Source organism: Carettochelys insculpta, chromosome 1, assembly GCF_033958435.1.
Source record: "Carettochelys insculpta isolate YL-2023 chromosome 1, ASM3395843v1, whole genome shotgun sequence".
NCBI classification, from domain to species: domain Eukaryota; kingdom Metazoa; phylum Chordata; order Testudines; family Carettochelyidae; genus Carettochelys; species Carettochelys insculpta.
This window is the reverse complement of record NC_134137.1, coordinates 276,817,850-276,831,453: the sequence shown is the minus strand read 5'-3', so window position 1 is coordinate 276,831,453 and position 13,604 is coordinate 276,817,850. Positions and strand designations below refer to the sequence as shown.

The following is a 13,604-nucleotide window of genomic DNA, read 5'->3' as shown; positions in this document are numbered from 1 at the left end:
ACTCATTAAACAATTGTGGATTTTTAAAGAAACATTTTTTTGTTTTTTTAAGAAACTAAAAATCATTATGAAACAGAGCATTTCAAGAAGAGCAGTTCTTGCATATGTATACCTAGTTAGGTGGCAGTTGTCACAGTATTGCTATATCTATTATTCAGAAATCATGAAAATAAGCCCTCAGAAAACTGAGACTGACTTAAAAATATTAACATTTTTAAAGCAGCAAAACTGTTCTTTTATTTGCTTTCTGCTCTTTCAAGCCATTAGGTTTCCCATTTTGAGCTATTTGCTGTGACAACGGACCTAGAAATTTTCATTATATTGAAGCTGAAATTTTAACATACTGGGATGACTGGGAGTTGAAGTTTTAAGAAAAATAACAAGTATCACAATACAGGCAATAAAATTTTGACAGCTGACAGCTGAATGGCACTTACCCTGGTATCAGTGTTCACATCAGGCTGCATACATTCGTAATGACTCAGTGCCAGTAAACAGCAAGCATGAGACCTCTCACTGAATGCACTGTGTCCCATTCCCCAGCTGCATTTTCTTCTCCTTCCTTCCCTGAAGGTCAGACATACATTAAACACACATCCCATTCCCAGTCACTGAATATATGCACACATCCTGTTCACCCTTCTTCTTGTCCAGGCATTAAAGTCATTAAAACCCTGTAAGTCTGTACATGTCAATGTTAGTGTGGTGCAAATCAGAACTTGCAGAGGGCTGGCTTTTTCACCTCCAAAAATTGGAAATTGTCAGCCAGAACTTTTGGAAATATCTATACAAAATGGTTATGGGATCCCATTTGCTGGGTTAAAAGTTACTCTCCAAAGAGAGACTAGATTGCTACAGAGAGATAGGCTTGATCCCCTGTCATTTGCTGCCCAAGAGTTGGAAATACTGCTCTAGCATGACAATAGCTGTCTCATTTCAGAAGCAGGGCTGAGAAGGGCAGGGTGTCCTAGCCAGAAGCAACATAAGGGGGATCTTTTTTCTTAAAGATGAGATAAAAGGGGGAATTAATGGGGATTCTTGGGAGCATGAACAGGCCTCTCAGGTGAAGGAGAAGGCAATTAAGAGAAAAGCAAATAGGTTGAAAATTCTCTTGTTCCACTTTTTCTAAATACGGCTGAAAATTTAATGCATCCAACATCAGCCTCTCAATATGTCACGTGGTTCATAGAGTATGTTCCTTGGGTGCAAAGAGGAAAAGCATGCGGAGTGAAATACCAGCCAAATAAAAGAGGATTTAGTGAAGTCGGTTATGGAACTGTTGGATTCTGTTCAATGATCTGTGTGTATCTGCAAGCACTTAGCCTACATCTAAACTAGAGGGATTTTTCATCAGAAGTTTTTGTTGGAAGATATCTTCTGTCGACAGATAGCAGCCAGACCGCCAAAGCGGATCAAAAGAGCAATCTGCCGTGTTGACAGAGAGTGGCCGGACTGTCCGGCTGCTCTATTGGCAAAATGGCCAACCAGAAGCACAGCAGACAGGGTTGCCCAGTGTCGCGGAAGCTCTTTCTGTTGATGGAAGGCCCCCTGGAATGTGCAGACCAGCTTTTTGTTGACAGAGGCATTATTCCTCGTGGCAAGTGGGCTACAGCTGCTGACAAAGTGCTACATTTTGTTGACTTACTGTTCCTAGAACACTTCTGGGAACCTGGAAATTCTGTGGGTTTTGTCAACAAAACCCTCTAGTCTAGACATAGCCTGAGAGGTTTGTATGAAGATCCAGTACTGCACATACAATTATGGACATCTCCTGTCAACTCAAAAATTGGGATTGCATTGAAATTTTCACTAAAAGCAGTATAAAAACATGTGTGCATGTGTGTGTAGTCCTATAAAAATCTAATGCAACCTTGACTCCTATTTTAAATAGGAACCAACTGGAGGAGCTTTTAGTGAGATTAAAAGCAGATGAGGGCTTAGAACGTTCAGTAGCTCAAAAATCAAAAGCACAGGGAATGCTGGGAACTGTGTAGACATGCTAAGCCTACTAGAGTTTTAAAAAAAATCGCAATCCTCCTCTCCACTGCCATGCAGGAGGAGATTAAATTAGAATAAAATGCATCTGATTAGAGAACAGAATAGAATCCCTTGGCAGGGCTTTCTTTCTTTCTCATATTGCTCTCGTTCAGTCACTGTCTGGACTGCAAGAGGGCATGCATGACACTGACTTAAGGAAAGGAATCACTTTACTCTTCTCTGTCTCTGGGCTTGTCTATACTAAGTGGAAAATTGACCTGGTCAGGGTCAATCTTCTGGAGTTCGTTTTTGCACGTCTGGTGAAGACAGGACAAAATCGATCTCTCTGGGGTCGGATATAGGCCCCCATACTCCACGCTATCCCATGAAGTAAGGGAGGCCAACGCTAGACTATAGAGGCTAGGTCTTCACTAGGGAATTAAGCCAATTCTGATATGTTGATTCTAGCAACACAAGTGCTGTAGCTAGAACTGTGTGTTTGAAGTTGACTTATTTCCCTAGTGTAGACCCAGCCTGCCTGTCATATTACTGTTGGCAGAGTGAGTCCTGTGCAGTGCTTGCTTCCTTGTCGGGGACCTGAGAATTTTCCTCTGGATTCCTCCACCTCCCCCTGCCCCCGCCCCCGACCACATTTATGTCCTTGGACTTGCATCAACATCTTCAATTTTCTAACCAATAGCTGGTGGGCAGAATATCTTGTGCATCCACTCACAGCCGCCGTATTCTCTTCCACTCTTCTGGGGCTGAACATTCCTGTTCCAAAGTACTCCTTAACTCCCTTATAGCTCAAGGAATGAGAGATATGGGGAGGGACTTTCACGCACCAATTGTACTGCTTTCACTGTATCAATATCTTGAAAATGGTAAAATTGCCCAAGTGTGGACAGTGACATTGCTATAAATATGTTTATACTTGCTTCTTTTCCTACAGAAAGGGGAATAAAGTGTTATCAGTATAAGGGACCTTTGTACTGGTCTAACTGCATCCACACTAGTGGCTGCACAGATGTAACTGTTTTGGTTTAAAAAAAAAAAGCACACTCCTAACCAGAATAGTTGTGCAAGTCCAAAAGCGGTGTATGAGCTCCAGGCCCAAAGTCAAGTCTCTCACATCACAGGATTGAGAGTTGGTGTCGGGTTAAGTAATCATTTATATTTACAATCCCTTTTGTGCTTTTCAGTTATGACTAATTTTCTGTTTTATTCTGTGGAAAATATACAAACAAGCCCCAGGGAAATATTTAACCAAAATGTTTCTTTGGCACCTGAAACCTGACATAGTTTTTGGCAGCATTCAGAGCAATGATTGGGATGGAAAGAATCCAAAGAAGTTGGAGGTTTCATAAAATATTCTGAAGTTTGAGGAAGGTTTCAGAAGTTTGTCTGGGGTGGGGGAGAAAGGAGTTCAGACATTTACCCTTTCTGTACAAAATGTCTTTTGTTGTTTAACCTCAAGGTGTAAATGTGTGTGCCAAATTCCAGGACCCACAAAGTTACAAAGGGTATGGCTATGCTGTCCATTGGAGCAAGCCTCAAGCGTGGATTGACATGCTCAGGTTCACTCAAGGGCTCTAAAAATGGATGTGTGGACTATGCTTTGAAGAGGCAGCTCTAAAACCTAACCACAGAATAAGCTTCAGAGCCTGAGTTTTAGCCCAAGTGGCAACTTCAAAGTACTACAGCTGTTTTAGAGCATGAGTTCAAGCACTGCTAGCCTGAGTCTATTGATAACATCTGGGAGGTTCGTTTCCATGGGTTACATAGAGGTACCCAAAATGTGCTGGACCCTGCAGTCTGTGATACACTCAAAGGTTGTGAATTATTTCCATGTGCTCTGGACCTGATTTTCTATTAGGAAGCTAGCTGCATGAATACAAAGCCACCAGATTAGAATGGTATAACTTACACCCACTTGACACAGGTGTAAATGATTCCACCATGTCCCAAGGAAAGGACAATCAGAAATGCCCCTCTGATAGGCAGTTTTCTGTTAGTCTCTCTCCTATCTGAAACAACTGCTTTCAAAGACCACCTTGTAAGCTCAGGCTCAGAAAGGGTGAGCTTCCATATGAGGAAGTCATCAGGCATAAAATACCCACAGACCAAAATAAAAAGGGAATGATGGGAAATTGACAGAAAACAATTCTTGTTGACTAAAGGTTTCAACTTGCTTCCAGATGTTAGCTGTCAGGGCCTGTCTGATAGCACAAAGCAGCTATCTGAAAGCTTACTAATGCAGAAAAACAATGCCAGAAAAAGATTATTGTAAGTGAGAATGTGTACTTGGGCCAGGGTTGGACACTGTTTGAAATACCTTATATGCATAGAGCTGTTTACACACATAAGAGAGTTTTTATGATATCCTGTGGTCCTATCTATATTTTCAAACTAAGGCTAAATTTCCATGAAGGTCGATGCCTTAGTAAAACTGCACAATGGGGAGTTAGGAGAACTGCCCGAATGACACATAGTCCATAGCAATATGTTCAGATTGTGCGGAATCTAAGTATTTTTGAAGTCAGACTGTGTTCTTCATGGTTGTCAAGTTAACCCTCCAAATATAAGCTGTTTGTAACAGAAGCAGCAGTATCTGCCAGAGTGTGCAGCTAGCATGGAACAATGATCCTGGGGAGGGGGAACTCCTTTGCTCTGTTAGATTCAATGGATATTGGCAAACTAAGGCTACGTCTACACTACCAGATAAATTCAAATTTAAGGCTGTTAGCTCGATTGTACCAAGTGACTGTCTTCGCTGTAAATACCTTTAGCTCAACTTAGGGAGCGTTAATATCGATATCATATCATTGAAACCTGCTGGGGGTAGCGTCAAGTTCAAATTTAAAAGTTCAAATGAAGGCTGGTGTGCAAGCGCCATGTCTTTGAATCAAATTCATTCGCCTCCAGAAGCTGACTGCCCCTGCTGCACCTGGCTCCCTGCTGCACCTGGCTCCCAGCTCTGGCAAGTCAGGAGCAGCAGCGCTGGTCAGTTTCCCAGCTCCCCCGAGCTGCGGGGACCTGGGAACCATGCAGCAGTGTGAGCACTGCCAGCAGCGGGGATGCAGCAAGGTCCAGGGGGCAGAGCGCAGAAAGTGGGTCTGAGGGAACTGTGGGATAGGTCCCCACAATGCACTGCTGCAACAGTCGCTGTTTGGCCATTCAGCATAGGTGTGACTCCACAAGCCCTAAAACTAGCCTGCAGAGCTCTCCTCTTCATTAGGTGGCCAGAGCAGGCCCTGTGCTTTTGGAGGCCCTGTGGTGCATGCCCTGACCATCCTCTGAATGGGAGAGACTATAGGGGCCTGGCTCTGCATAAGTAAGGATTGCCCCACGCCCCCCACTCACCAAGTGGGTGGCAGGAGCTTGGCAGCCTGCTCTGTTCCACCATGACACCCTTCTGGCTTGCTGTACCCCGCTTCTCCACAGTGGCAGGAAGCAGAGTGCCCCAGTGCCAGGGTGCTCCACCTCCTGCCGCCACGGAGAAGCAGAACCCCAACCCCACTGGGTGGGAGGGTGGCATGGCATGGCAGAGCACTGTGCCAGCTCCCTCTGCCTGCATGTTGAATGGTGGGGGGGCACGCAGTGGCAGGCCCTTTAATCCCCCAACAGCATCACTGGGGTGAGGGTTTGGGTGGGGGCAGAGCAGGGGTGGGGTTTGCCTCAGGCCCTGCCCTCCCTTAGGACGGCTCTGGTGGCCAGTTAATTGCATTATTAGTCCGGGTAACTCCAAGCCTTCAAAACTCCTACCTCAGGCCTCACATACAGTGAGATATTTAAAAAATAAAACTGGGTGTAATGAAGTGTCTAAACCCAACCCTAGAGTTTGAGGGGGTTAAGGAGCATTGCTGGGCCCAGGTGACTCTGCTCCCTGCTTTAACTGGAGCAGGAGTGTAATAGGGAGTCAAAATGTCCCCAGCTGAACTGGGGACCTGTTCTGAGACTCCCTGAACAAGGGGACTGTGGCTGTCATCTTTGCAAGAAAGGGGCGTTTTTTGGGTTGTCTTCTGTTAGACTGAGACATTGCAGGGAGGCCAGTGGTAAGAAGCAGCCTGAGGGCACTGCAACATACTTGATATTGTTGCCTCTCATATGGTTCTGGGCCAGAGTCCAGGTGAGTGGGAGGGCCCAGGCTCCCCTATCAAATGCCCTTGTTGTATGAGGGACATAAATGTCTCTTCCACCCCTCATCTCTGAAGGAAGGAAGGGATGGAGATGCGGAGAGCCTTGGGGCAAGCACAATCCACTTGCAGGAGAAGACTGAAAACCTTTTTTCAGGGCATGGGACTCTATATATTTCTCTGGCCTCTCCTCTCGTGGAAGGGGGTGATTATGAATAAGTGACCAAGACACCATCTCACGAGGCTAGAGTAGTTGCAGGTGAAGGGCACTGGAGGTGGCAGGGAAGAGTGGGGAGGTCTGGCAACCTAACCACTTGGTAAACTCACCAGTAAACCCCGGACTACACCCCTGTTGCAGAAGGGTTATTTTTATTTGTCTTCTGATTTCTGAAGCTTTAGGGTGCACTCACTTCATATTTTCATGCTTTTCTCTGCATGCCTGAAAGTTAGAAATGCTTTTTAAATGAAATTTGATGGTCTCATAAAATCCCTTCATTTCAGCTACTGGACCTTTTTGAAAAACAGTAATTTATTGCATGACTCACAATGGAATTTTGAGAGTTGGCACCACTGCATCAGAGCTATGAAATTAGGTAGAAGCCAGTTTGAACAGGACTAGTTAGAGGACAATATTGCCCAATTACTTAAAAAAAACAAAAAAAACCCAAAACTCCTCAATAATGAAAAAGCCACCCTTGAAATTAAAAGATGTGCCCCCCCTTTTTTCCCTTGTACTGATTTAAGTGAGAACATAAATCTTCTGCATTTACATTGAGGCCTTGTTTTGTCAATGAGATGCACAGTGGGATAGACTCCTGCCTGGCCATGAAGCCCAGTTGATTTTAATAGGTCTTTGTGTGGGTGTAGGGGTTTACTTGTGTGTGTCTTGTTGCAGAATGAGGGCCTTGAAAGCCACCTCAAAGAGATATAAGCCGTGTCTACACGTGCACGCTACTTCAAAGTAGCGGTACTAACTTCGAAATAGCTCCCGTCACGGCTACACATGCCGGGCGCTATTTCGAAGTTAACTTCGACGTTAGGCGGCGAGACGTCGAAGTCACTAACCCCATGAGGGGATAGGAATAGCGCCCTACTTCAACGTTCAACGTTGAAGTAGGGACCGTGTAGTCGTTGCGCATCCCGCAACTTCGAAATAGCGGGGTCCGCCATGGTGACCATCAGCTGAGGGGTTGAGAGACGCTCTATGGTCACCGTGGGCAGCAGCCCTTAGCCCAGGGCTTCTGGCTGCTGCTGCGGCAGCTGGGGATCCATGCTGCAGGCACAGGGTCTGCAACCAGTTGTCAGCTCTGTGTATTTTGTGTTGTTTAGTGCAACTGTGTCTGGGAGGGGCCCTTTAAGGGAGCGGCTTGCTGTTGAGTCTGCCCTGTGACCCTGTCTGCAGCTGTGCCTGGCACCCTTATTTCGATGTGTGCTACTTTGGCATGTAGACGTTCCCTCGCAGCGCCTATTTCGATGTGATGCCGCGCAACGTCGAAGTTGAACATCGACTATTTCGATGTTGGCTTCACGTGTAGACGTAGCCATACTGTGCATCTCTTCAGTTTATTTGTTAAATTATAATTAGGGGAGATCTTTCAAAATGCTGACTATCCTCTCTAGCTAATATTGACATCCTACTCCTGCACAGAATGCAAAATTCCCCAAGTCTGTGTTGCATTCCTTTTGTTATTATATATCACACTGGAAGTCAGGATCTCAATAATATGTATTTCTAAGGGATTGTTACATATATGATGCCGCTGAAGTCCCTGGGATCTACCTGCGATATGCCCTAGGCATAATCACCTGGAACTCAACTTTCACTTGTGATTGCTTACTTAATCTTTGGTAACCTTTTTGTGGGTATGAGTTATACTTTGTAAACAGAACGTGATTTTTTTTATAATTAAACAGTAACTTAGTAACCTAATGAGCACCACTAAACATTTAATAGGTAAACCTTTACTGGCTAAGACTCTTCAGTAGATTCCCCTGTTCGCCACCTGCCTACAGCATTATGATGCTTTTTAGCTATTAAGAGATTCATAAATCTCTTGCATTTGCTTTATAGCTGGCAGGAGCCATGACAGCAGATTCAGACATAATTCCAAATGAATGTTTCCAAGTAGGCACTTGAGTTGAATTCAAATGACTTTACCTCCATTTTTGAGTGTTTAGGTTTTTTTTGGCCTGATGGTTCTTAATTCCTTTAGTATTTATTATTGCAATAAGCCTAATCCTGAGTATTCATGCAGCTTTAATGTTGGAGCAATAAACACTTCTCCAGTGTTCCCGTTGCAAATCAGCAGTAATTGGATCCGCTGTTGCCTCATGGAAAACTTTTGAAAGAAACATTCCATGTGAGGACACTTTTGAGTTCCTGTCAATTTGTTCTTTGTGTTTTCTGTCATTGTGTAACACTCTGTTCCTTCATGTCCCTGCAGGCTGAGTTCTCTGAGCTGAACCTGGCTGCTTATGTTACTGGTGGCTGCATGGTGGACATGCAGGTCATGAGGAATGGCACCAAGGTCGTAAGGTGGGATGATGACTTTCCTTGCTTAGCTTTATGTTTAGAGGGATGTGGGAACAAACAGGATGAGTTGGGTGCCTGCCCACAGCCCACTGAGGTCAATCAACAGGTGCCCATTGACTTGGTAAGCTTTGGCTTAAAATGTTCTTTATTCCTTAATTTTGTTGTTCACCATCCTTCCTTCAATTAATTTAACTCGTTAATTTAGGCAGAAACATGCCACTCGTAATCTTTGGAAACTCAAGCCTGATGGTACTGATAGTTGTCTTCATTTCACCTCTTGCTGTCATATTCTCCTGCCGACTCACTTCACTTTTATGTACTGCTTTGCATGTGCAGCCAGACACATGTGTACTTTGACCGGGACAGTCTGCTCCAACACTAGTCAGTCTGGTGGCTGTGGAATATTTCCAGGTACTTCATCTGCCAATCTGCCTGATCCTTACCACCTTCCTTTGGACAAATTTTCCTCTTCAGCATTGCCTACTGAGTTGCCTCAGGGGAGGATGCCCTATCTCAGTCTATTGGTGATTCCTACAGTTAATCACATTTCAGCATAAGCACTTCGCATCAGCTACAGCTGACTGCAGGCAAATGCACATCCAGCAGCGCTGCTCTCCATTCATCCTGGCTATCTGTTTCCTTAGTGAGACAGCTTTAGTCCACTCCTTTCTGATACTCAGGTGCCTAGAATATCAATATATTTTGGGGCAATCTAACCTATGCTGTCTATAGAGAGCAGTGATCATCTCTCTATCCCATGATGAAAATGACACTGTATATGCAGCTCTCAAAATGACATTTTCCCCCAGGTTCTTAGTTTTTTTCTGTTCAGGCCTACTAACAGTGGGGGCAGCAAAGGGACAACTGCTCCAGTGCCTAGCAATTGAAAGGGCACCAGAGGTCCTGGCTGCCACCACTGCTACTGTGTCTTAGGGAGTGGCCAGAGCCCAGGACCCCTTTCATTTGCAGCCAGAGTGCTGTTCTGAGCATCTCTGATGGTTGGGGGCAGGGACACCACAGTCTAGGCAGCACTAAGAGCTTACCACCTTCAGATGCTCTCCTTCCACTGAGGCCCCAGCCCTTCCAGGATGTTGAGATCCCTGCCACCTTGCCCCAGGGCCTGCAGTGGCTCTTGGCCTTGCTGTTTCTGTCATTACTTTTCCTGAAATGTATTTTATCGTCTTTACCCAGATGTACAGCTTACATTTGTTCAGGCTGGAAATGTCACCTATCTACCCATTTTTCCAACCACTGTAAGTTCTCTTTGTATGATTTCCAGTGCTTTTTTTTGTACCGGTACTTGCTGGTACTGAGTACCAGCACCTTGGCAGCCCCAGCCATGGGATTGGCTGGGGAGAGAGGCAGGGAACTGGCTGAGTACCGGCTTCTCTTTTTGTAAGAAAAAAAAGTGATGATTATTTATCTATACTCAATAGGTTGTATAAGCTGAACCTCTAGTTCGGCAGTCTGTGATTGGCAGCATCCGTAATCCAGCATGATTTTAGTTGGCTGGATAAAACTTATCGTGGGTGTGGCCAAGTTTACCGTGGTCCCATAAAGTTTGTTTCCAGCCACCAGTCCTGATTCTCAGTGTCCTGTGCTGTTATTTAGCTGTAATTTACATCTAGATGTCTTCTAAGAGCCCACTAAGCATTGGAAGTGTTGATAATGCTTCTAGACACTATTGACCTCCGAAGGTTAGACAAATTCTTTGCTTCAGCATCAGACACATCCCAAAGGTGCTGGACTAGAGAGATTCAACCTGTAGTACTTACTCAAATACAGTATCTTACCTAGCATGCTCTCTACATTAGTCTTCTGGGCCGCTTCTACACATGGCATGGTAATACATGGCCCGAAATATGCTAATGAGGCACAGATGCACATTCCCCATGCTGCATTAGCATACGGTCATGTGATTTGGAGCCCAGAAGACTGTCCTTCCGGACTCCAAAATGCCGTGTAGAAGCGCAGCCCCCGAGGGGGTCTTCTGGAAGGAAGTCCTTCTTCTGAAGTCCCCTTCTTCCCAAAAATTTTTGGGAAGAAGGGGCCTCCAGAAGGAGGACGTCCTTCCAGAGGCTCCCCTGGGGCCACGCTTCTACATGGTGTTTTGGAGTCCGGAAGGACAGTCTTCCGGGCTCCAAATCACGTGATCATATGCTAATGAGGTGCAGGGAATTTGCATCTGTGCCTCATTAGCATATTTTGGGCCATGTATTACCATGCCACTTTCGAAGAAAGTGGCCTGTGTAGAAACGGCCCTGGAGTGGATGTTAAAATCAATCAGATCTCACACCAATCGCCGGGACATCCCACTAAACATACCCCACAAATTTGATATACTTGGTGTTGAACCTTGTTTATAATCTTCTAGTCATCTTTCAGTGATCGTGACCATGCTTCTATCTGTGCAAATGTCCAGTGATTTTTTTTCTTCAAAGATTTTGTGACTCTACTGAAAGTTAAAATCTATGACATCTGTTGCATTCACTTGTCCCACTAACTTTCCCCCACACCAGTACATGAATTATTGCTATGCTCTGTGAATCCAAAAATCTTCCATCTGTCTGACTGGTGCACTGATCAGGTGGTGTTTGGTGCCAGTCTACTCAGTTCTTTTGTTCTTTCTTTCTCATTCTCCTTTCTTTTGTTCTTTTTTTCTCTCTCTCTTTCTTTCATTCTTTCTCTCTCTCACACACAACTGGAATGCTCTCCATGAAAACCACCTGTGTTAATCCCAGTTTCTTTTTTTCTTTCCATGCCCTTAAAGATATTAATGAGTCTATCAAAATTTCCCTTCATTTATTACACTGCTCCTGAAGATAAAACTTTGTGTCTGAAGAAGGGGTGTTTTCTCTTTGTGGTGAGTGAGTGTATTATAGGGTTCCTTCCTGCCTGGATATTTAAATGTGTGAGAGAGTATGTGTGTATCTGGCTGCAGCAGTAGTGTATATGCATCTTTGTGTTAGTCTGTGTGTGTGTGTGTGTGTAGATGTGGATGTTGGTAGAGTGTGGGTGATTTGGTGGATGGTTATCTGTATGGGTGCCTGACATATATAACTGTAGGCATGTGTTATATCCATTTGGACAGAGCTTAGCTTTGATGTACTACTGCACACACGTAGCATTTGTTCACCACATGTGCTGCTAAGGCCCCCTGCTTTGCTTGCTTGGCAGCATAGCACAGCCATCTTACATTACCACCCTTCGAACAGTTTTGAATATAAAGGGAATGAACAGAAATTCTCCCTCGCTTTGGGAAGTAAATAAACGAGCACACTCATAAGACTTGTGGAAAGGTTCTTCCCTCTCTCCAGTCTTGGTCAGAAGAGAATTCCCACACTACTGAAATTCTTCTATGTGGCTGGAGAACAGATGTCCCACCAGTGAGTCAACGGTAACAGAGAGGTAGCTGTGTTAGTCTGTACTACCTCAAAACAGCAGAAATGTAGCACGTTAAAGACTAGCAGAATGATTTATTTGGTGATGAGCTTTCCTGGGACAGACCCACTTCATCAGATCAATCTCACTTCCAGTACAGACTGACATTTATAAGTACAGAGGACCAAAAAAATTGCAATAAAAACTAACAAATCAAGTACATAGGACTGAAGGAGGGGCTGAGGGGAGGGAGAATGTTAAGTGTCCTGCCAGAGATAATTATGAGCATCAAAGGAAGGGAAGCAGTCCTTGTAATGTGTGAGGTAATTGGTGTCTCTGTTCATACCACATGTTCATGTGTCGAATATGAATATGAATTCCAATTCCAATTCACAAATTTCTCACTGTAATCTCTTTTTAAATTCTCTTTGTTCTAGGACACCAATTCTCAGGTCTACAAGAGAATGGCCCACTCCATTGAAGTGTTCACTGACCCTCTTATGTCCAGATTACTGATGTCTGCCCTGTGTCCATTTATAATTTGGTGAAGGTTTTGCTCAGTTTGTCCAATGTATATGGCGACAGGGCATTGTTGGCACATAACGGCATATATAATGTTGCTCAAAGTGCATGAGAATGTGCCTTTGATCTTGTAAACAACGTGGTTAGGTCCATTGATGGTATCCCCAGAATAAATATGTGGACAAAGTTGGCAGCAGGGTTTGTTGCAAGGAACAGTTCCAGGATTAGTATTACTGTTGCATAGCCTGTGATTGTTAGTATCTTTCTTAGGTTAGGAGGTAGTCTGTAGGAGAGGACAGGCCTGTCACCTAGGACCTTCTGGAGTGTAGCATCATGATCTAAAATAGGCCATTATGTGCCAACAATGCCCTGCCACTATGTACATTAGACAGACTGGGTAAAACCTTCACCAAAGAATAAATGGACACAGAACGGACATCAGGAATCTCAATACACATAAGCTGGTCAGTGAACACTTCAATGGAGTGGGCCATTCTCTTAATGACCTGACAATTTGTGTCCTAGAACAAAGAGAATTTAAAAACAGATTACAGTGAGAAATTTGTGCATTGGAATTCATATTCATATTTGACACATTAACATGTGGTGTGAACAGAGACACCAATTACCTCACACATTACAAGGACTTCTTCCCTTCCTTTGATGCTTGTAATTATCTCAGGCAGGACACTTAATATGCCCCCTCCCCTCAGCCCATCCTTCAGTCCTTTGTACTTGATTTGTCAGTTTTTATTGCAATTTTTTTGATCCTCTGTACTTATAAAAGTCAGTCTGTATTGGAAATGAGATTGATCTGATGAAGTGTGTCTGTCCCATGAAATCTCATCACCGAATAAATCATTTTGCTAGTCTTTAAAGTGCTACCTTTCTGCTGTTTTGTTTTAGTGAGTCAGTAGAAACCCTTATTTCTTGTCCTGTCCTGTAGATGCTCTCCAGTCCTCATACCTACCAAAAGTCAAGCAAAGAGAAAATGAGAAAACATTGGACAATGTTCTGCCTTATTGTTCTGCATGACACTTCTGTCATGTTGTGCC

General features: G+C 44.2%; 1 protein-coding gene across 4 annotated transcripts in view; it reads left to right on the top strand.

Annotated features, from left to right (window-relative positions):
- SYN3 (synapsin III) overlaps positions 1 to 13,604 on the top strand; it is a 262,176-nt gene that overhangs the window by 28,613 nt on the left and 219,959 nt on the right. For all 4 annotated transcript variants that reach the window (XM_075008116.1, XM_075008135.1, XM_075008124.1 and 1 more), the window contains exon 3: positions 8,558 to 8,649. In XM_075008116.1, coding sequence (XP_074864217.1) covers positions 8,558 to 8,649 — 92 coding nt within the window. The remainder of the gene's footprint in view (positions 1 to 8,557; positions 8,650 to 13,604) is intronic.